Source organism: Lissotriton vulgaris, chromosome 7, assembly GCF_964263255.1.
Source record: "Lissotriton vulgaris chromosome 7, aLisVul1.2, whole genome shotgun sequence".
In the NCBI taxonomy this organism is placed as follows: domain Eukaryota; kingdom Metazoa; phylum Chordata; class Amphibia; order Caudata; family Salamandridae; genus Lissotriton; species Lissotriton vulgaris.
In genome coordinates, this window is record NC_141695.1 from 700,526,956 (window position 1) to 700,551,766 (window position 24,811).

General features: G+C 46.4%; 1 protein-coding gene across 2 annotated transcripts in view; it reads left to right on the forward strand.

The window, feature by feature from the left end:
- The window catches only part of HELZ (helicase with zinc finger), a 1,742,088-nt gene that overhangs the window by 305,015 nt on the left and 1,412,262 nt on the right, over positions 1-24,811 (forward strand). For both annotated transcript variants that reach the window (XM_086930935.1, XM_086930936.1), the window contains exon 6: positions 19,765-19,821. In XM_086930935.1, the coding sequence (XP_086787061.1) occupies positions 19,765-19,821 (57 nt within the window). The remainder of the gene's footprint in view (positions 1-19,764; positions 19,822-24,811) is intronic.

The window sequence follows — 24,811 nt, forward strand, 5'->3', positions numbered from 1 at the left end:
AGCCATCCTGGAGCGGAGACAAAGTACATAGTCCACTATGTTGGTTGCAGGCTTTTTGAGAGGTCTCTCCCATCCTTCCTTCACCAAACACAGGGGTCCTCTTACAGGATGTCCATACAAAAGTTCAAAAGGGCTGTAGCCAACCCCCTTCTGTGGGACTTCTCTATAAGCAAACAAAAGGCAGGGTTTCAGGACATCCCATCTACGCCTGAGCTTTTCAGGTAGTCCATGACCCTTTTAGGGTCCTGTTGAACCTTTCAACAAGCCCATTGCACTGTGGATGATAGGGTGTGGTGAACTTGTAGTTGACACCACATTCCTTCCACATAGCAGTCAGATATCCTGACATGAAGTTTGCACCTCTGTCAGAGACAACCTCCTTAGGGAAGCCCACTCTGGAGAACACTCCAACTAGGGCTCTTGCCACAACAGGTGCTGTAGTGGTCCTAAGGGGAATAGCTTCAGGATACCTGGTGGCATGGTCCACCACCACCAGTATAAACTTGTGCCCTGATGCTGTCTGGGGTTCCATTGGACCAACAATGTCAATCCCCACTCTTTCAAAGGGTACCCCCACCACAGGTAGTGGTATGAGGGGGGCCTTTGTGGTGCCACCTGACTTACCACTGGCTTGGCAAGTGACACAGGAGCGACAAAACTCCTTGGTATCTTCATTCATGTGAGGCCAGTGAAAGTGTGAGACAAGTCTGTCCCAAGTCTTTGTCTGGCTTAAGTGTCCTGCAAGGGGAATCTCATGGGCCAAGGTAAGAAGGAAACCTCTCTGTGACAAGGGGATGAACAGCCTCCTGGTTGCACCAGGTTTGGGGTCTCTTGCTTCAGAGTACAGGAGTCCATCATCCCAGTATACCTTGTGGGTACCTGTGGCGTTCCCTCGAGCCTCAGCAGCAGCCTGCTGTCTGAGGGTTTCAAGGGAAGGGCAGTCTAACTGTGCCTTCCCCAGGTCTTCCCTGGAGGGTCCCCCTGAACCCAGAAACTCAACCTGATCAGGTTCAAGTTCTTTAGGCTCAGTTTCCCTCAGTTCTTTGAGGTCAGCCTCCTCTGAGACTTGATCCACAACCTGGGGCAAGGGGGAAGGCATTGCCTTAACCCTACTGCTCTTCTTCTTGGAAGGTGTCTGGTCCATTGTTCCAGGATCCAGCACCTGTTCAGTGGGGCATCTTCTGGCCTGTGACCAAGTCACAGCAAGCACATGTGCTGGCAAGCCTAACATCTCCATGTGAGTCCTCTGCTCCACTTCTGACCATAGGGATGTCTCCAAATCATTGCCCAACAAATATTCAACTGGGAGGTCTGAATTAACCACAACTTTCTTTTGGCCACTTACCCCTCCCCAGGAGACATCAACAATTGCCATACTATGGTGGGTAGTGATATTGCTGGCATTGGTCACTAGGTAGTCTGTACCTAGCATGATCTGTCCAGGGTCCACAAAGTTAGGTGTCACCATTGTGACACTGGCACAAGTGTCCCTGTAGGCCTGAGCCATTTTTCCATTTATAAAAGGTGTCTGCCTGTATTTGCCCAAAGTATTGGGACTTGCATCAGGTGATATATCCACATCCCCTGTAAAGACAAGGACAGCCTGAGTGAGTGTGCCAACTAAGTTGTCATACACCTCAGATCCCAAGGCTAACCCAACTAATCCCTTGGGAGGTGCACTACCACTACTGACTGTACTAGGGGGTGCAGGTGCCTTAGGGGCTGTAGTGGTAGGAGTTTGCCCTCCTTTCTTGGTGCACTCACTAAACCAGTGAGTTTTACTTTTACAGTATTGGCACCACCTTTTTGACTGGCCTTCTTGAGTCTTCTTTTTCTGCTGTGAAGCCTGACCCCCACCCTCTTTGGTTTGTTGGGGACCTGTCGAAGACTTCTGGTCATTTTGTTCATTCTTATTACTACCCTTTTGGTCTGCTTTCTTCTGACCACCCTGGTTCTGAGTCTGGTTCTGCTTAACCCTTGTTCTGACCCATCTGTCTGCCTTCTTTCCCAATTCTTGGGGAGAGGTCCGATCCGAGTCAACAAGGTGCTGATGCAAAAACTGGTTCTGACAATTATTTAAAATCTGTTCTCTCATGATCAGATTGTACAACCCTGTGTAATCAGTAACCTTACTGCCCAGCAACCAGCCTTCCAAAGCCTTAGTGGCACAATCCACAAAGTCAGACCAATCCTGAGACTGAGTTTTCTGGGTGTCCCTGAACAGCAACCTGTACTGCTCAGTTGTTAAGCCAAACCCATCAATCAGTGTATTTTTCAGGACTTGGTAATTGTTAGCATCCTCAGCTCTAGTAGTGAGGAGCTTATCTCTACCTTTGCCTTCAAAGGAGAGCCACAAGACAGCTGCCCACTGACTCTGGGGGACGCACTGGACAGTGCAGGCCCTCTCCAAAGTAGTTATCCATTTGTGGATATCACCCCCTTGTTTAAAGAGGGGCACTATCTTACTCAGGTGTCTAGTGTCTAAACTCCTGTCCTTTTCTCTAGGTAAAATGCTGCCACCTGTGGGGTCTACCCCACTCAATTTCTGCTCTCTTGCAAAGGCAAGTCTCTCTTTGGCCAGGGCAAGTTCTTCCCTTTCAATCCTCAGATTGACTTCCCTCATCTTGGCCTCATGCTCTCTCCTCTGAGGGGATGTCATCCCTCTGTGAGAAGAGGTCTGAGAGCCATTGGTTCGAATGGATCTGTTATAACCTCTGGATAGAGACCTAACTCGTCCATTCCCAATGTTAAGCCTGCCTGAGAGTGGGCCTGGGGGTCCCCCAAATCCTTTCTCATGCCTACTTAAGTTGGTCCTGGTGAGTCTACTGACTTCTACCTGACCCTTTTCTGCCTCATCCCCTGACAACTCCTGATCCTCTTCCTCTCCTTCACTCACTGCTCCATTGAGGTTGAGGTCAGGGTTCCCTCTAAGGGGGGCATGCTCCCATCTGGATTAGGAGGGCCTGTGTTAGAAGCTGTCCTGGCATCATAAGTCTCTAAGAGACCAATCAGGAATGGGATTGTAGGGTTAGAACCCTGTTTTAGCTTCCTGGAGGTACACACTTGTCTCATCTCCTGGAAGCTAAGAGCTGCATATCTTGATGTGACTTGTGGAGGGTCAACTGACACAAGGGGGGCCTCTGAGTTCCCTCCTTTGTCTGACATGCTTTTCTAGTGAGGTGTAAGTGGTGCACTTACCTACACTATTTGTTTGTCTACTGATCCCTTGCTAAGAGTTGTAGTCGGGGTGTGCTAGGCCCTGTTGAACTACAACAGCTGGTTCAGTAGAACTCAGAGTACTCTAAGCTAAGTTATATGTACCTGGGTACTTATGTGATCTTTCAAATGATATTCTTAGGATACCTGTGGTAAAACAACAGCAAGCTCAAATCCCAACCGCTGCTCACCAATGTGAGAAGTTGGCCTGATATGTAGTGCTCACTATTCTAGTGATCACTGTGTATCATTCCAAACGACCCTTATTGATGATTGGTTGTAAGTCAACCTTATAGACCAGCTATCCTAGTAGCACGTACAAGAGCAGTCTTTAGGCTAAACTCTAGAGGGCGTGTTAAGCCAGCTGTTATACCATCACATATACCCCTTGAACACCAAGTGAAAGGACACCACACAAGTTGTTATGAAAATAAAAGGATATTTATTTATAACACAACAACCCTGGACTCTTTATGAGGACAGGGTGCTAAGCACAATACAAAACTCTTAAAGAAATACTACAAGTCGCACTATTTACGCAAATGCCCGAGGGGCATGAAAAACCATATACTATGGAAGTGGAATGCGAATCACTAGCAGGTAAGTAACAGTTCTCAGAGACTTTAGAATCGCTAGGCCTACAATGCTGAACCCTTAGATTAGAAGCAGGAGGCCTAGGGGCGCCGGGTGCAGAGTGGAAACTCTCACACGCAATGCGGGACAAAGTCTATGGATGCTAGCAAATGCAAAGTTAGTGTTCTCGGGCGAACCCGACTAGGTAGGTCAAAAACGAAAGTGGATCTAGACACTTAGAGAGTTGTTCTACGCTGGAGCACCGTGGTGCTCGGTTTACCTAGCCCAGGGGCTGCGGCTGCGGCTGCATAGGGTTCAAGTGTCGTCGGGAATCCTCGTTGACGAACCCGGAGCCTGAAGTGGAAGTTGCTGGCAGGCGACCAGTGAAGATGTTCCGGGCTGATCCTAGGACGGATCAGTGAAGAAGAGTACCTGTAAGCAGAGGGGACCGAGTTCTGAATTACTAGCCAGTGATTAGGTGGGCACCAGGATGGCACCGGATGAAGTCACCTCGACCAGGTGAGTGGGCGACGCTGGGCTCTGCAGTCTCTCGGACCAGGAAGCGTTGTCGGCGACCAGGATGGAGGTGCGAGCTGTCCCACGAAGGTATCTGCTGTCGGCGATGCTGGACCCAGGATTGGGGCAACAACTCTTGGCAAATGCAAGCCCACGCGGTGGACTCAAAATGGCGTCTGGAGTGGACCAGGAGGGTCCGGGATGCTCCTCTGTTGGAGGGGAGCGAGCGCTAGTCTAGAGGAGCTAGACCAGCGGTGAAACAAACGTAGGACGTCGTCTGGAGGGTCACTAGCCAACGGGCAAGTGACCGGACAACGTGGCAAGCGACACAGAAGGAAAAGGGCACCACGCAGATCTGGTGGATGCTGGGGGGCTGGTCTTCGGTGCTCGTGCTGCTTAGGGCTTCTCTTACCCCAGTGCACCCACTCGAGGGTCCCTCGGCGGTCGTGCTGGATCAGTGTCGTGCTGGTTCTGATGGTCACCGGTTCCTCTGGTCTCGTCGCACCCACGGTTCTCAGCTGTGCTGTAGAGGCAGGTAGAGGTCAGAGAGGGCAGGGAGTCCGGGTCTCGTCGTGCTGGTCGGTCTGGTTCCGGAGGAAGGACGTGCAGCAAACCGCAAGATACTTAGTTGGTGCCTGCTGCTGCAGGGTGACTACTCCTTAGTCACAAAGGAGAAATCTTGAGAAGAAGTCTTGAGTTCCTTTCGTAGAAAGTAGTTTCAGGATTCAAAGATGATCTAGTTTGGAAGGGTCCCCGCTCCTACCTTTATTCTAAAGAAAGGGGCTGGTACGCGACTAGGTCCTGCCCATGGGTGGGACCAGGAAGGGGGGTGGTTACACCCCTCTCCCCTTGTCCGGACTTTCCCCAGCTCAGGGGCTGGTGTGCCCCTGGAACTGGTTCAAGCCAGCAGATGCATAGTGAGCACCGGGGTGCCACTTGCAGTCACCTTCCTATTTAGCCCTGCCTACCCAGGATACACAAAACCCTGTCTGGGATGGTGCTAGCACCGCCCCTGACAGGAAACCCTTTGTCCAAGCTCTCCTCGCTGGAAGGACTCCCAGCAGCAGGAGGTCAGACTTGTGTCTGTGGTGGCAGCATCCATTTTGTGATGCTGAGGCTCGAGTTAACTTTAACCGGGGTTCACAGTTACATACATGTCGTGTCCCTCTAGAAGGGTGGAATGCTAACCCCGTCGCCAGAATTGGCGAGGGGTTAGTATTCCAATTCGTATGACACCTTACTCGACATGCTTTGATAAAGCGATACCAAAGATAGCAAATAACCGCGAGGATTATAATGCACTTAAGAGTATATGGTACGCGTTATCATGGAACAGCTATTAGGACTTGGTTCCGCAAGCTGCAGACGGGCTCAGCTCATGCCAGAGCACCATCTCACATAATTCCAAGCACTCTGCCTTCAGGATTGTTAAGGCCTGCCATAGGAGTGACTGATAGGAATACATGTGTCTATTTTAGGGTTAGATATAGGTATACTATATCTAAAGCAAAGGTTGATTAGACCACCTTGCCCCAGCTGTCATGCAGCCAGTTGTGTCAGATTTAGATGGCCAGCCAGGGGTGGCATAATACATGCTGCAGCCCCTGGTAGGCCCTGGGTACACCTATGCCCTGGGTACAGGGTCTGATAAGGTGGCCCAGTACCAATTGGTAAATGCACCTAAGGTACACATGTCAATTTAGAGAGAGAACAGCTAGGCTGTGGGTCTGATTAGCAGGCCCACAGCCAGGTAAAGTCCTAAACCAGTGAAGCAAAAAGCAAAAATCTGGGGTGATCATAGGATTGCAGACCCTACTCTCCCACTACTATATTTGTATGCAAAAAACATGGAAAGAGTAGCCCAGCTAAGAACCAGTCGATGGATCTGTAAGACTTTCCCTTCACCCTCTTAGGCTAAAAAAGTCTATCGAAAAGTCTGGAAGCAAATGGTATCCTTCACTCTGTATTCAAAGTAGGTATTGCTAAGAAGTTGGGAAGAAAAGCCTTACATAGTCAGAATTTGAACCACAGCATGTGTCATAGTGATTCTATGTCTGGACTGGAGGCGAGGATTATCCTGTGCTTTCTTCACTTTTATTTACAGCAGCCATGTAAAGAAACAACAAAAGACTTAATTTCCCATAACACCGTGGGAAAAAAGTCTACAGTTCAACAACAAATCCATGTCCAGTCAGCAGTGTCCAGGACCCCTTAATACTCCTTCGTTGATATGTCCACCTCCCTTTTCTTCGCAGCTCCAGTAGCCGAGATAAGTGCCTCAAGGCTCTTGCCCATTGTTTCGCTATTGGTTTGTTATATGTGACATCATTTTGGGCATTTGGTTTGAGCCTTTGTTTTGATAACAATTGAAATCTTAATTTGCATTTCAGTGTGGTCGCGGGAACACTTATCGCTTTCTGCGGCTGCTGTCAGTCACAAGACATGCTGCGGCATCTGGGGCTTTTGAGGTGTGGTCCACCGACCATTAAAGGGCACCGCATATTAACCCCTTCGCTGCTGGCCCGTTTCCGCCGCTGTGCGGTAAACAGAAGAACAGGGGCGGGCCATGACGAACCCCAGCCGTCATCAGCACACGAGCACCGTAGTGCATGACGGCTGCGGTTCGTCATCAGCATACAAGGGGTTAAGCGCGATTTTTTATTTATTTATTATTATTTTTATTTATTTAATTTGTAAAGCGCTACAGCTACCCAAAAAGGGTTTCCCGGCACTGGTAGAAAGATTGAGTGCGGGAAAGGAAGGGAGGGAGATGATAGCCAGGCCAGGTCTACTGGTTGAACAGCCAGGTTTTCAGGGATCTACGGAAAGTGACGAGATTGGTTTCAGTGCACATTTTTAGGGGGAGGGAATTCCATAACTTCGGACCTAAGTAGGAAAAAGACCTGCCTCCCATTCTGGAAAGCCGGACTTTTGGCACACTAAAGAGGCCCTGGGAAAAGGATCTAAGATGCCGAGTGGGAAGATAGGCATGAACCAGGGATTTTAGGTATCTTGGAGCAGAACCAAATTTGATCTTATGCATAAAGCAGGGATTCTTAAATTTCACTCTGCTCTCAATTTTAAGCCAATGCAAAATTTTTAGGTGTTCCGACATGTGTTCTCTTCTGTGGCACTTGCGCAACAGACGGGCCGCAGCATATTGTACATGCTGCAGTCGTTTCATTACAGCTTGGGTTGCCCCTAGGTAAAGGACATTCCCGTAGTCAAGCCTTGAGGTGATTAGGGCATTGACTTCAGATTTCTTGGTGTCTTCCGGGAGCATCCATATTATCTTAGTTCAAGTTCCAGAATTTGTATAGCGCACTACTCACCCAGAGGGTCTCAAGGCGCTTGAGGGAGGTGCTTTACTTATCGAATATCCAAGTTTTTAGTTGCTTTCTGAAGGAGAGGTGGTTCTGTGTGAGGCGGAGTTGGGTGGGGGAGGGAATTCCAGGTTTTGGCCGCTAATTAGGAGAAGGATCTTCCCCCCATGGTGGATTTGTGGATGCGCGGAATTGCGGCGAGGGCTTGATTGGACGATCGTACTTGGCGGGAGGGGGTGTAGAAGGAAAGTCGCGTGTTGAGGCATTCGGGTCCTAGGTCGTAGAGGGCTTTTTGTGCATGGGTGAGGAGACAGAACGTTATTCTCTTGTTGACAGGGAGCCAATGGAGGTCTTTCAGGTGGTCGGAAATGTGAGCTTGCCAGGGGATGTCCAAAATGAGTCTGGCTGAGGCGTTTTGGATGCGTTGGAGTTTTTTCTGTAGTTTGGTTGTGGTTCCGGCGTAAAGGGTGTTTCCGTAATCCAGTCGGCTTGTGACCAGTGCGTGGGTGACCATCTTTCTTGTTTCGGTGGGGATCCAGCGGAAGATTTTTTTGAGCATGCGTAGGATGTTGAAGCATGATGATGAGACTGCGTTGACTTGTCTGGTCATCGAGAGGGAGGAGTCCAGGATGAAGCCCAGGTTACGTGCGTGGTCCGTAGGTATGGGTGCGGTTCCCAGGGACGGTGGCCACCATGAGTCGTCCCAGGCAGAGGGAGATGATCCTAAGATGAGGACTTCCGTTTTGTCCGAGTTTAGTTTTAGACGGCTGTTCTTCATCCACTCGGCTACTTCTTTCATTCCTTCGTGTAAATTGGTTTTGTCGGTGTTTGGGTCTTTGGTGAGGGAGACGATCAGCTGGGTGTCGTCTGCGTAGGAGATGATGTTGAGGTTGTGTTGGCGCGCGATGGATGCGAGGGGGCTCATGTATACGTTGAAGAGGGTTGGGCTGAGTGATGATCCTTGTGGTACATCGCTGATGACTTCGGTGGCTTCAGATCTAAAAGGGGGGAGGCGGAATCTGTGTTCTTCCGGCGAGGAACGAGATGATCCAGTCCAATGCTTTCCCTTGTATTCCGATGTTGCTGAGGTGTTAAATGAGGGTGCTATGACAGACTGTGTCGAAGGCTGCGGAAAGGTCAAGTAGGATGAGGGCAGCTGTTTCTCCATTGTCCAGCAGGGTTTGAATGTAGTCTGTTGCTGCGATGAGGGCGGTTTCGGTGCTGTGTTTGGCTCGGAAGCCGGACTGTGAGGGGTCGAGGGATTTGTTGGATTCGAGGAAGGCGGCGAGCTGACTATTGACGGCTTTCTCAATGACTTTGGCGGGGAATGGGAAGAGCGAGATGGGGTGGTAGTTCTTAAGTTCGGTGGGGTTTGCTGTGGGTTTTTTCAGAAGGGCGCTGAGTTCGGCTTGTTTCCAGCTTTCCGGGAAGGTAGCGGAGTTGAAGGAAGAGTTGATGACATCGCGGAGGTGGGGAGCGATGATGGAGTCTGCTTTGTTGAAAATTTAGTGGGGACATGGGTCGGTTGGCGATCCTGAGTGGATGGAGTTCATCAGGCGGATGGTGTCTTCGGTGGTGATTGGGGTCCAGGCGCAAAGGTTGTTAGAGTCCGGTTTTGGTTCGGGGATGGGTGGGGTGGACTGGTCTTCGGACTGGTTTTCAAAGCTGTTATGTATTTCGGCGATTTTGTTGTGGAAGAATGAGGATAGAGAGTCGCAGAGGTCTTGGGAGGGAGTGATGTCGTTGGTGCCGGCGGTGGGGTTAGTAAATTCTTTGACGATGTTGAATAGTTCCTTACTGTTTTGGGCATTGTTGTCAAGTTGATCCTTGAATGCTGATTTCTTGGTGGATCGGATCAGTTGGTGGTGTATGCGGGTGGCATTCTTGAAGGTGGCTAGGTTGTCAGTGGTTGGGTTTTTTCTCCAGGTTTTCTCGAGAGTACGACAGAGCTTCTTGGATTTCTTAAGGTCATCGTTGAACCAGGGGGCTTTTTTGCTACCTTGTTTGATTAGATGGTTTTTCAGGGGTGCTAGTTCGTTGGCGCAGTGGGTGATTTATTGTGTGAGGTTGGTGGCTGCTTGGTTTGGGTCCGATGATTTGTCAGGGGGGTTTTGGTGAAGCAACGTGAAGAGTTGGTCGGTGGTGATTTTGTTCCAGTTTCTTCGAGGAATAGTTTGTGGGGGGTTGTGGGTCGTGGTCTTTTTGTAGTTGAAGTGAACGCAGCTGTGGTCCGTCCAATGGAGAGCTGTGGTGTGATCGAAGGAGATGTGCTTGCTGGAGGTGAAGATTGGGTCGAGGGTGTGTCCGGCAAGGTGGGTGGGGGTGTCAACAAGTTGTTTGAGTCCGTGAGTGGCCAGGTTGTCTAGGAGAGTGGTGGTGTTGCTGTCGTTGTTCTTTTCCAGGTGGAAGTTGAGGTCACCCAGTAGAATGTAGTTCTCGGAGGGGAGGGCATGTGGGCTGATGAAGTCAGTGATGTCTTCGCTGAATTGTGTGCGGGTCCTGGTGGTCTGTAGATGAGGGTGCCTCTGAGTGTTGTTTTGGGGTCGGTGTGAATCTGGAAGTGAAGGTGTTCGGCGGAAGCGAGGTTATCGTCGGAACTGGTCGTGATGCGGATGGTGTTCTTATGGACGATGGCGATGCCACCTCCTGTTTGGTTGGTGCGATCTTTTCGGATGATCTTGTAGGCGTCCGGGATGGCTATAGCGATGTCGGGAGCTGATGAGGCTTTCATCCATGTTTCTGTAAGGAAGGCGACGTCCGGCGATGTGGTGTCGAGTAGGTTCCAGAGTTCAATGGAGTGTCTGTGGTCGGAGCACTGTTTGCAGTTTGTGGATTTGGTGTGGGTCCTGATGCAGTCGAACTTGCAGGAGTGGCAGGTGAAGGGACCATGGGTGTGTCCTGGCGGGGCTTGGTAGCAGTTTGGGAGTCGGCCGGGGTTGAGGGCTGAGAGTGTCGCAGCATTGTATGTAATGCGGGTGGAGTGGGTTTTGCGGGGGTCAGGGGGTCTGGCGCTGTGCGCGGTCCAGGCGCGGACGGACGTAGACGGGCTTACCTTTGGTGCACCTTCGGCGCGCATGGGGCGCATCCGCTGCGCGTGAACGCTGTGCGCAAATGCATCTGTCATAAGAGGGTAGTGGAGGGGGGAGATGCGAGGGGGGACCAGCTGTGAGGCGGGAGCGGGTCGGAGATCCAGGCTGGGAGGCACAACAACAACAACAAAATGGCAGGCAGCCTAAAGCGAAACAGGATGTAAATGCGATGCAAATGGCGGTGGCACCGGCACAATCAGGCACACATCAAAATCCACAGGCAGCGCAGATGAAACTGTAGTAACAGCGCACTTTGGCAATCTAGCGCTACGAACTAAAAATGAATACTAGAACAATCAATGCAATCTGGCGCTACGATCTAAAGATGAATTATTGAACAGTCAAATCAAGCTAGCGCTACTTATATAATGTGCAAGTTAATCAGGCAAGCAGTCTTGCGGTGATGCGCTATGATACCAGGCTGCAGGCAGGCAGGGCGGGGAGCAGCGTGGGGAGCGACCGCTTCTGTTTGGAACAGGACGGTCACAGCGCTACAGCGGGGAGCAGGTCTAACAGTATCAGTGGGAGGGGGGACTAGCTGGGAGGCGGGAGAAGGGCGGCGATCCGGGCAGGGAGGCACAACAACAACAACAAAATGGCAGGCAGCCTAAAGCGAAACAGGATGTAAATGCGATGCAAATGGCGGTGGCACCGGCACAATCAGGCACACATCAAAATCCACAGGCAGCGCAGATGAAACTGTAGTAACAGCGCACTTTGGCAATCTAGCGCTACGAACTAAAAATGAATACAAGAACAATCAATGCAATCTGGCGCTACGATCTAAAGATGAATTAATGGACAGTCAAATCAAGCTAGCGCTACTTAGATAATGTGCAAATTAATCAGGCAAGCAGTCTTGCGGTGATGCGCTACGATACCAGGCTGCAGGCAGGCAGGGCGGGGAGCAGCGTGGGGAGCGACTGCTTCTGTTTGGAACAGGACGTTTCTTACGGAGCCATCTCAGGATTATAAAACACATGGCAGTGAGTTTACCGACTTGAGCCTGCATCGTAAGTCCTTTGTCGATAGTTATACCTAGGTTACGGACTTGGTCACATGGGATGGGAAGATGGCCCATGATGGATGGCCAATGGGAGGCATTCCATAGATCAGGGCTGGAACCAAAGATTAGAACCTCTGTTTTTTCTCCATTAAGTTTTAACAGATTGGTCCGCATCCAGGTTGCGATTTTAGCAAGGCCAGATTTCAGGGGCGAAGGTGAGGCCTTGTCTGTACTAGACAGTGAAAAGATTATTTGAGAATCGTCAGCGTAACTAAACATGGTTAGGCCTTCATTTTCCGCGATACGGGCAAGAGGGGCCACGTATAAGTTAAAAAGCAGGGGGCTGAGCACCGAGCCCTGGGGGACACCATAAGGGGACTGATAGACACCAAAGGTGCCCGTGTTGGAATTAATTTGGAAAGAGCGCTGATCTAAGAAAGAGGTTAGCCAGTCAAGAGCAGTTCCCCTTATGTCAACATCAGAAAGGGAGACGAGCAGGATACCGTGAGAGATGGTATCGAATGCTGCACTGAGATCAAATAATATCAGTGCAGCAGAAAGTCCCTTGTCAACTAGGCTCCACAGATGTTCTGCGACCCCCAGAAGGTTAGTCTCGGTTGAGTAATGGGTCGGAAGCCAGACTGAGAGGAGTGGAAGATGTCATTTACCTCTAAGTAGTGGGCCAGATGGTTATGAACGTGTTTTTCCAAAAGTTTGGAAAATGCGGGTAACCGGGAGATCGGGCGAAAGTTACCCAGAACTTTGGGGTCAGCCGTAGGTTTCTTTAACAATGGTGTGACCTTAGCATGTTTCCATGGTATAGGGACAGTGGCAGAGACGAGGGACTGGTTTAAGATTTTACAGATCAATGACAAATGCCTGGTGTCAAGTTTTTTGAGTATTGACACAGGGAGAGGATCTACCGGGAGCCCGATTTTAGTTTTCTAACAATTTCTTGTAGATTTTGCATAGTAATCTCAGGCCAGCAAATTAGAGGGTGATATGTTAGTGCAGATTGTGTTTGCTGATTATTATTGGCAGTATTGTTATTTGTTTCTTTCGGTTGCTGCTTAGAAATATCATCATAGATTCTTTCAATTTGGTTTGTAAAAAACTGAGCCAGTTCGTCACATTGAGCATTATTCAAAGAGGGGGGATCAGCAGTAGACTTTGATCCTGCCAATTCTTTAACTAAGTTAAATAATGTCCTCGATTTGTTAGATGCAGCTGAGATAGTCTGGGTGACATAGGCTGCACGAGCTGCAGCACACTCCCTATGGTATTGCTGGAGTCCCTTTTTGTAGGTTTCCCCAGAAATATGAGAATAGTCTTTCTTCCAGAGACGCTTGTAGCATTTACATTTGGATTTAGCTGCCTTGAGTGTGTCGTTAAACCATGGCGCTGGAGTGTTGTGAGGTTTAATTCTCTTATTAGTAAGCGGCAGGCAGATGTCAATGGCTCCCAGGAGCCACCTGTCCGTTGAAGCAGCTATGGCCTCCATGTTAATTTCGTCACTCAGATTGGCATCTCTCGTTCTCCCGGCTGTGCTGGCATGCTGGTTTCAATCTCATTGTGAAATCTGACACAGCGCTGTTGGCCTGATGCTTGTCTTCTCTAAATCTACCCGTATGCCTGGAGCACTACGCCCCTCATCGGAGTCTGTACAATTTGATAAGCCTTTTGAGGTGAATGGACACCTGCCGAGGTATGTATTAGCCTCTTCAGTCAAGTGGGTGTAAGTGGTGCTTTTTACCTTGTTATCAGCCCCTTGGGCTACCAGTTATCATAGTTCCCTCTACAATTGCCTGGTGATCCCAGTACCCTACAGTTTGCGGTGGGTGACCCCGATTTACACATTCATCCATCCAGAACGACTTTGAGGCAACCTATTTGAAGGAAGACTTCATGACTTACCACCATATCAACAATCACTTTTGCGAGGTCATGGACGCCTCTATTTTAAAAGTGATTACGCAGGCGGTGGCTCCTCTGGAGCAAAATCTCCTGCAGTATGAGTACCGCTTCTTTAAACCCCTACATGGGAGGGAAGATACTCTTGGGCTCATGCTCCAGTCACCTCCGGGATGCCTGCACTGCTTCACCAAATGCAAAAGAGATCCCACACCAGGCATCTATCCCAACGCTTTTGATAGACTGAAGAGGGCCTTCGTGGACCACGCTCAGCCTCTGGCATTCAAATCCCCACTGCCCAGGCCCTCTGGACTTCAACCCAACTGGGCCTCTTTCTTTTCTTGTCCACCCATTCCCCCACTAAGGTCCGATTCTCACTCCGGCTCCGATAAGGAGCTGGATACAGGGCCACATCACCTTAATGATGACACGTCCATGGACGATATCCCTTAGGGGACCTCTGAAATGATGGACCCTGAGAGTCTAATGGACCCCCACTCAACTGAATTGGTCCCCGCAGACAAAGTCTCGACCTATGATATGGGATGGCTATGTAAGCCGTTGGACAAGTAAATCCGCATAGGCCTTTAGGCAGAGTGCCGCCACCCATCTCTGGCCGATAAGGTGGCGCTGACCCCTGACATTGACGAGCGCATGGCCACCTTCCTTGGGAAGTATGTCTTGGATACATCTGGCCCATGGACCCATATTTTGGATATCGCACGGGACGCCAAGGTGTTTGGGACCCTAATATCCCAGATGTACTATCAGGTTGGGCCTGATGGTCTATTCTCTTTTTGCGGAATGTAAACTTTTTCATCTCAACAGAGGCGCCGTTCTTCACTCATCAAGATCGACCCAAACTGGGGGATCTCGCACATCCAAAGTTGGCCCCATTGACCAAAGGAGAGCTTTTCAGTGATCTGTTCATCCATGAGCTAGGTGCCTATCAAATGCGTTTTCACACTCTAGGTTTTCACCCGGGTTGGCCATAGCAGGGGGTGTTCGGTTGGCCGCGCACAGCACCCATCCCCCATCAGAGGCTATGGATCTAGAAGACGGCATTACCAATATGCTCCCAAATTTGGAAACTTGTATCCCACCAGAGATCACCCCTGATACCTGGCTTTAAGAGGCAGTCACAGAGACTGTGGCAATCAAGGCTCTGCTCAAGGTGAGTGTTCACCATTTTCCTCATCAGCACCTGGGGTCAGATTGCAAGGGTTCTTTCACAACTGTGCGCCTAGTACCACTGATGCTTGAGTGTGCCTAACCGTACAGATTTTTCCACATAGAGGTCTACGGTTCTCCTACCCAATAGAGGCTCTCCGTCCCGCTGGTTCTGTCGGCTGTAGACACAGAGTTGATATGCACAGCAGTAGCGGAATTACTCTACAAAGCTGTGATTGTACGGACATCCCCTCAACATGTGGGTTTTCTCAGCAGCCTTTTTGTGGTGGACTAGTGGGATGGTAGGCCTTAACAAGTCATCAATCTGGAGAAATTAATCGAGTGTCTGGTTTACCGTCACTTCAAGATGGAAAGTATCCATCTCCTAAGGGACGTCCTTTAACTCAACGGTTGGGTAGCGCCTCGACCTCCAGTAAGCCTATCTGACCATCCCAATTTCCACCCCCCACCCCCACACATCCCTCCCTCACCCCCAACGACCACAGATTCCTCCAGTTACAGTGGAGGGGGAAGTACTTTCAATTTCACCACTCTCCCATCTTGCCTATCATCTGCCTTGTGGTGCTTTAACAATGTAATGTGCATGGTGGTAGAGTTCCTCAGGGCTAGAGGGGTTCATCTCATCATCTGTTTAGACGCTATTATCCGAATGGGTCCGTGCCCCTGGAATCTATTGGTGCATCTTCAATTGGAAGTCTCCTTTTTGGAGTCTCCCAGGTTTATCAATCAATCAACTGAAGTTGGTACTTTTTCCCACTCAGTCTCTGGTGTTTCTGGGTTTCATGGTGGACTCCGTTAGAGCCACACTTAGCCTTCCCTCAAGGAAAATGATCAAGATCAAACAGCTGGGTCGGTTGGCAGCCAAACTATCCACTTCCCTATGTCAGATAGTGAGGGTATTGGGACTTCTGTCATCCTCCATCCAAGCCAGTTTTCCTGGTCCCCTTATTATTGCTCCCTCCCTTGGCTCAGGGATTTTCATCTCTGGAGGGGACTCGCATAATCCAAGATGGTCCCATTATTAGAGGACGCTGAGGAGAAGATAAAGTGGTGGCTAGCTCACACGGAGGAGTGGAATGGACGGGCCATAGAAACTGATGCCAGTGGCACAGACTGCGGGGGGAGATGTGGGGAATTCTCCACTGGAGAAAGAGTGTCCTCTCACGGAAAATCCATGCAGATCAACTACCTCGAACTTCTGGCAGGCCCCTTCGCAGTCAGGTGTTGGACTAAGGACCAAGCGAAATGCTGTGTTGTGCTCAAAATGGTCAATGTAGCGGTGGTCTGCTACATAAACTACATAGGTGGTACTTGGGCCAAGACCCTACTGGATCTGGCCAGAAACTTCTGGGAGTACTGCCTTGTGAATCAGTTCTCTGTGACGGCAGAACATCTCCTGGGGACAGCCATTCAAGTGGCCGACTGTCAGTCCCGACACCTGAAGGATGCGAGTCTATGGCAGTTGCATCCGTAGGTTTTCCAGGCCCTTAAGGCCAGATATGGCCTGTTTTAGGTGGACCTCTTCGCATCACAAATTGACAATGCACTTCCCAGGTGGCGGCTGGACCCAGAGGCCGCAGCCATAGATGCTTTTCTTCCGGACTGACATCCGGAGCTGTATTAAGTTTTTCCTACTTAGGTGATGATAATGCTCCTTAGAGCCTAAGTACGAAGACCGAGGGCGGACATTGTGCTGGTGACCACGATTTGGAGATTCCAAGTCTACTATCTGGTTCTACTGGAGCTTTCTTGGGATTTTCTAATCCCTCTACCCCTATTTCGATATCTCCTCCAGGATCCTGAGGGGACTCCATCATCTGGTGTTGAAGGGTTTCTATTGCTTATGGCATGGAAGATTACAGTGAACGTTGGAAGGTCCCAGGGCTTTCGAGACATGCTGTGTCCCTCCTCTCTAAGTCATGGACCAACAGTACCATCAAACTGCATAAAGCAGCATGAGCTTGATGGTTAGTCTGGTGTCGCCAACGACACTGGGATCCAGTGGGGGCAGAAGTTGTCCATATCTTGAAATTTCTTGCTTCTTTGGCATCGGAGGGTCTTGTTTATAGATTGATCAGTACTTTCAGGTTGGCGATCTATTCACCAGTAGGTGATGTTCCGGTGACGGAACATCCCTTGGTGAGGAAGCTTCTGTGGGGCATCCGCTTATCCCTTTGTTGAGACCCCAAGTACTCCGTATTATGCAATGTCAATAAAGTTCTCACCTTTCCTTGTCGTGACAGTCGAAAAAATATCTTTTGAGAAAGGATCTTTCAGCCAATTAGCTTCTCAGTTATGCCTGTTTTCATGTCGATGAGTTTCGGATGTCAAATCACTGGGCATAACGGGTAGAGTATTTATCCCAGAGGGGGTTACTTTTCATATTCACGATGTAAAAAGTGTAATTCATGGGTGGTTACTTCCCTTCTTTTCCAGATACCCCACTGTTGTGTCTTGTGAGGTATATAGATCGCTATGAGACTATGATGGCAGATATCAGCCCCCACTATGAGAGACAACTTTTGATTGCCCTCAGGATGCCATATAAGGCGTTCTCCTATCTGCCATCACTAGATAAGCTTGATATTCTTTGCATGAGGTCGGCATTTATATCAAAATGTTCGGTGCCCACTAGGTCAGATGAGCCATGGCTTCAAAAGCGTTATCCCTTGGGGCTCATCTGGAAGATATTCTCAATGGAGCATACTGGCTTTCAGATTCTACCTTTAGGAGGTTTTACTCTAAGCCAGTCCCCAGCATTGCATGGTTGATTGTGGAGAAACTTTAAACCAGCATAATCCTCGCCTCCGGTCCTGACATAGAGTGAAAAAAGTCCTACCTATCGTAACGGAAAGATACAATTCTTTTGAGGATTTGCAGGCAAGGATTAACCCGCCAGTTATTACATTTGGCTACACCCACCCTAGGATAAGACAGTATTCCGTAAAGGTGGGTATATTTCTATCCATTTATAAAGTATGGTCATACGTACTTGATGCCTAATCGTGATGCTTATTTTTCTGGCTTTGCTTTCTCTGTCATGAAGTTACAGATATGAGATTTTCATACGCTATGTTATTTTTCATCTAGGATCTAATGTGCCTAAACAAGATTAAAGGTGTTGTTATTCGAGTGCAGTTGCAGGAAGAAATAGGAGGCAGCAACAGTAATGATGGGCTATTAAGGGATCCTGGACACTGTTGATCAGACAATGATTTGTTGTTGAACTTTTGACTTTTTCCCAAGGTGTTATAGAAAATGAAGTATTTTGTTGTATTTTTTACATGACTTCTGTAATAAAAAGTGAAGAATGTACAGCATACTCCTCACCTCAGTTGTCCTTTATAGAATTGATAGCTAGTATATTTTTCATTGGTCTGAATGGTGGCACTCTACACTATGTATTCTGTAGTAGAAGTCTTGGTAAATGTACCCTTTAAAATAATATATATAAAAAAAGACCGACCCATGTGTCCATCTAAAAGTGTTGCTAAATAAGACACTTCTGTGTATGAGCCAGTAGAAAGAACCACCAGTGATCTATCTGAATGCACAAGCTCATTGACTAAATATGAATCGCAGCAATAACAAAACCTCTACCCAAATCTCCCTATACTTTCTGGGTATTATGGGAAAAAGGATGATATTGTGGAAAATAAATTAGTAAGAAATAAAAACATCGAGGCTTTGAGGCATTGTTATGATGGAATAGAGTTTCTATAATTTATCTAATGCTGCTCTGGTTAGTTTAAAAAAAATGTTTTTGAGTGGCCTTTTAATTTGTTGTATTCCAAATAATTAGGAAATGGTTAAAGAATATGTTTGTCTGTTGAAGTGTTCCGTGATCTTGAACAAGTGAGAGTACCCAAATGTTTACAGTGTTATTAGTTTAGTGAAAAAAGTGCTGTTGATTCAGGTAAGTGACGTTTCCACCTGTGGCAAATCAAATTTTTTTTATTTACAAACCCTGCAATGCTGTGTCCTCTTGACAATTTTGTCTTGTGGTTACCTTAACTTGAAACAGAGGGAAATTGGTCAGAGTGACACTGGAAAAGCTATTTTACCAGAACTAAAATCATCCATATTACTTATTGTTTCTAGCTCCTATGACCCCCATCACCTACATTGTAAATCTATTGATTGTTATATGCGTGGGATGGGTCAAGATCACCTTACATTGCATACTGGCCAGCTCAACCAACCTTTTTGGATTAAGGGGGGATGGGAGTAATGGATATGGAGCAACATGTTACATTGTACTGGCTAATGAAGTAGTAGTTTGTTATTAGACCGCTTTGTGGAAGGCTGTTCCAGGCGAAATTGTAGATCCCAAGGTAACTGAAAATAGCAATAGGTAGTAGCAAGGAAGGATACATTTATTTTCCGAATGCTCTCTTAACACTCAAATATGTGGGATGAGTAACATTTGAGACTGTCACAGGGAATGTATCAAGTTATTTCTTCAAGAAGAAACAACGTTTATTTATATTTCACTTTCTTAAACTAATGTACTAGATTGCTCAATCATATATTGTCTATTTGATTATTAAATGCCATTGCATGTTTCAGATCCCAGAGAGTGTTAAGTCTCCATTTTCACAGCAGTAAAGTACATAGCTCCTGGATCTGAAGGCTTTGTGTGAGAGGTTGTAGATGCATTGAGCATATGAATCTAGATGTGAACAAAAACAAATAAAGTGTGAGAAAAGGACAATATGAAAAGGCTGAAAAGCCTAGTGTATTTTGCCCTAAGGCCGTTGTTCTTTAACCTGCAGATTAGTATGTTAACAATGTATTATGAATAATCTTTCTGTAATGGGTTACTCCAATTCTTATTGTAATATTGATAATGTTGAACTTGTAATCAATGTGTTTATTAAAGAACCTGTTTTATTGCGAAATATAAAAGAATTATACAGTTTTGTTGCTTTCTTCTTAGAATGGAATGGTGACTAAAGATCTTATAAAACTGAAGACGCTACTCTGTGAAATAGAGGTAAATGAGAGTTGTATTGCTTCAGAGTCTACTTTTGAGTAAATTAATATATATGTGCAAATAAATAATTTTATTGTACTTTGAAAGATGTAGGAAATGTTGATGTGAAGTAGAAAATCGCCCCCTTTGATGTGATCTAAAAATGGGTAAAAGTAATTTTAATGTCTTCTTCCACTGTTAATCACCTTAATACCAACCCACTTGAAGTTGGTATGAGTGCAAATGTTCCAAAATCAATTCATTACACAGTTTTGACCCATGGACAGTTACAGAATCCAGAGCTCAAGTTAACCTTTTATCACGGTCTTAATAGGGCATTTAGTCACCCCCTTGTATTTCCTCCCCCAAATGTGTCTAGATTATAATTTTTTTTTTACGTCTGTCAGCGTCCTTCCCATTGAGTGATTGCTTTTGTCACATTCTGTACTGTGAATATATTTATTACCATCTCTGGAGTGTTTTGCGATCTACCAGAATCTTCAAATGTTTGTTTAGTTGGACATGCCAAGGAGATGAATATATCACAAAAGCACATTCTTTAGTGACCAGGGGAGTGAACAAGTTGGACAGTTCTCTGGAGGAGATAAACCTTTAATTTTCTGGAGTGCTTAAATACACTGGAACTACTATCTAGGTATGTGAGTGCCCACCAAGATTCCTGGATGACTCATTCATATTCCCAGACTGGGCAGTGGCAGAAGGGAGTTGCGAGTTATAGTCTGACTATATGCAAGTAGCAGTTGATGTAGGCGTTTTGAATTGACCGACTCTTCAGGAATATTTGATGACCCGATTGGGTGCTCTACCATACCTGGGGGTTTAGGCTTGCCATGAAATTTAAAATAAGTTTTATGGCTTTTTCAAATAAACTGAAAGCTTTGCTAGCATTTTTTCATGCAGAAAGACCTCTTAATAGGACTTCCTCCTGGGAGGTAATATGGCGGACATTCCTTGAGCTCCTTGAGGTGCTTGCAAGTCACCCTGTGCTTGCCACTGTTGTAGACAAATTTGGATATAGTGTATGAGGTGGCTGACCTGAAGGTTGCTGGTAGGCCTGGGATGTATGCTATCTGGAAGCGAGGTTCTGCCTTTTGATGCAACATCTGCATTAATATGTTGATTTTCTGATAGCTCTTAATACAGAGATTCATTTTTTTCAGCTGGCTTGGGGTCAAAATGGGCCCCTTGGGCTCTAAAAAGTTGACACAAGGGGAAGGAATCCACTAGTTGAGGGATTCGCCATTAGGATTGATAGCTGTCTAATAAAGTCCTTGCTTTGGGGGATGCCATTACAATTGCATCTGGAATTGGGAGCCCTCCATCCAGCTCTCAATCTTTACCCTAATACTTCTTCTACAAGGCCAATGAATATGCCACACCATTACCTCCAGCAATGACTGAAAAGGCATCACGTTCAAGGGTACTTTAGCAATACACTCTTAAGACTCCTTCTCTTGCTCAGAGACCTGGAATTTAACTGACTTTACAGAGAATTGCTTGGTGATTCCTCTCAGACGACAGACATAATTTGTAATGCATCTTAGAGGGGGTGAAAAGAAAAGGTACAGTCCTCCACCAACAAGAAGGACCCTTTATATGGTGGCAGTCTCCTCTCTGATAATTTCTTCCTTCTGTGTACAATGGCTCTAATGAGGCCTGCTGAATTGCATTCTGTGAACAATGTATGGATGGACCCATTGTATATGACAGTGGACAACGTAAGGGTGTGGGGAATAGGTTTGGCACTTTCAAGTCCAGGTTGGTGTCATTGATGTGAAACGTAACCGGGTTTAATTTAAGACTAGTGATGGTAAATACTGCTGTCCAAGTGAATTGTGCAGTGGAATAGGCCATGGCAGTGAAATTCTAGAAATGCGCAGTTTAATAGATTTTGCAATTAGAATGCCATGGCAAGCTTGACAACATGAAAGGAACAGCCAGTGTGATGATTTTGTGATGTCCTGCGCTTGACCATGTGGACTTTTTAAAAATCGAGGTGGAGCGATTGAATTCTGGAATTTTCATTCTGAATGATGGTGTTATGTTGCTTAAAAAAGTTGTGAGGCTGCAAGTAGAGATCTTTTGTAGGAGGAGCAGGATTGGGAACTGCACTAGTTACTTTGTATGACGAATGTGTGCATTAGGTCTTCAGAAAGCAGCTTCTATGCAGAAAGAGGTACAACATTTGGGACATAGAATATTATATTTTCTGGCAACAGTCATAAGAACCACGATAAGGCTGAAATGGAGGCAAATGCTGCCAATAATTGATTCAGGTCTTCGTGCATACACTTCAGTTGTTGTACTGGTAATATTTGATGGTCTATGGTGTCCAGGTTTCTGTCACTGCCTTGGAGAGTCTGGTTTCTGTGATGCTAATGATATTGATATTCTCTGACTATGAGGTTCGAACTGGGGATAGCTTTTTTATAAACAAATGTGGAATTGAGAAGGGCCTTTTTGAAATGGCATGTACTAAAAGTCTCTTTATTCCCTGCTGGTTAACTACAGTAACCTTTTTGATTTTAAATGGCAACATGGTTGTTAGGTCTGAATAATGTATTCTTTGTATTACTTGATGTGCATGATGTCCAAACTGAAGGTGAAGCTGTTTTAAGGAAATGAGAACACAAGAATATTAATGGTTTGGGGCTGTACCATGCTGACAATTTGAGCAAAGGAAAGGTCAGGTCAGACTAGTGGTTATCCATTGTCAAGGTTACTGTTCGATCAATAAATCTGCTTTACCAAGCAGACAACACTGGTGAGGTATTATCATATCGAAGATATTTGATGTACGTTTCCTGACTAAATAGATTTTATCTATGTGGTATTTCTAGCTTTTGTCCCATCACTTAGATGTTGGGCTATCTCCACCTCAAGGAATTGCCTCTCCTTTAATTTCTGATGTCTGTGTCCCAATTTATAGCTCAGTTGTTAAACAAGAGTTTTCACAGAGAACTTAGACCTGCAGTATACTTGTTTTCATATACTTGTTAGAAAAGTACACCAGTGCTTCTTGTATTTTGTGATTGGAGCGAAACGTTTCCAGGTCACAATTCTTCCTCCAGATTCAGATCTGAACCAAGGGCATCTCCTATCAAAGGTTACAGTCTACAGATTTTTTTCAAATCTGGACGGTTGGTTGGTAAAGGCCCTGACGGATTCTCAAGCAAATAAAGTGTCTGTGCCATCGTTACCTTGAGATGACTGTTTCTTATGTCAAAAGTATTTCAGTTCTTGTGTGAGCAAACCTCTTGCTGGTAAGGCGTGTTGAGAGATTCATATGTTGGCTTTACCTGAAAACCCAATGCCATGATCCTGAGCTTTATGCGAACATTGAAACCTTTGGTTTTATTTAAAGTGCTGAAAATTCAAACTTGGTTCGTCCGCATGTTAATTTCTTGTGGTTTCCCTGTGACTGGTTAGCAAAAATTACACAGAGATGGACTTGTTTCCTCATTCACAGGTTAATTATTTTTCCTGGTGAAACTGGAAGTCTTCTTTTAAATTGCCCCATCTGCTAATTCATTGCACAAAAAAATGGAAATGCTTTTTCTCTCTCGATGAATGCAGTTTGTCTTGAACCGTATGAGTCAATTCTACTGATTGTTATCTGCAAGCAATATATTTCTTTATTTTCAGAGCTGTTGTCCTTCTGAATCTTCCTTTCCCTCAAAACCAGAGTATTCATGAGCTCACTCTTAGTAATCCTTTTCTTTAAAATAAATCTTTTTAGTGGTTTTATCAAGATCCTTAACATTACATCAACAAAATTGACTGTTCACCAATTACAGCACATCAGTATATTGACCATACCAACAATAGATCACATTACCATTATCAGCCCTAATCATTGCCTGGTTATCCTGGTGCAGAACTGCTGTCCACATGGCATAGTGATTCCACCTTAGCCATCAGGCTTCACGGTAGTGTATTATTCAGAGGGTCTATCAACTTGTAGAGTATTTCCGCCTACTCTGTAAGGTCCCCCACCACTTTGTGATCATTCTGTGCAGTCTTCATATGCTTCATATGCTTTCCATCTGCCGATACTCATTCGATCAAGTTTTATTCCATCGGTCCATTCCTGGGGCAGTGGGCGATGTTCTGTGTAATGCAAAACTCCTCTCTGTCAACATTCCTAATTTCGTTTTCCAACATCTTCATGTTGGAAATATCAATACTAGGCATTGTATTATGGATTTCTCCACCACATCACTTGTAATATTTTTCTTTTTAAAGTACCACCTCACACCAAAATATCTCCCATTTGGATGGCAGCTCCACATTGTATAAAGAAAGTCCGGGCCGTCGTATCATACCTGCTATATGACGGCAGCTTCTCCGGATAAATCATTGCCAGCTTTCTCGGAGTGAGATGTTTTATGCAATAAGTAAAACTGTACTAGTTTAAATTGTGCTTTTGGGCAAATGCCATTAACCTGCTCTCACACCTTCCTCCAGTCATCCTCAGTCAGCAGTTGCTGGACATTCAGCATTCAAACCAGTGAACTGCATGTTGTAAACCAGGTGATCCTAATGCCCCTCTTAAATCATGGAAGCTTGAACCTGGCTGGTTTTACACAACTGTTTGTCAGTCAAGAACAGAGCACATGCCAAACTATTGAGTTGGCAAAATGTGCTTGGTTGGGTAGGAGACCTGTCTTTCTGTAACACATAAAGGCAAAGTATCAAAAAGAACAGCTTAGCCTATCATATGCGACCCATTGTGGACAAGTGTAGGGGTTTACAAATGTCCTTTGAACTGTGTAGACCATCCACTACCCAACCCACATTGAGGGTGTACTGAGTCACAGGTTCACAAGTCACCTAAATCCCTATTACTCCCCGCTTCCCAATCAGACTCTAAATCTGGAGTAAAGCATTCTAAACTTGTCCAAGCATATTCAGGGGTCTAGTTTTGGTTTACTTCAGATACTTCTTAAACCAGAAATCTCACAGAATATTTCTAGTTCTCCAGCTAAAT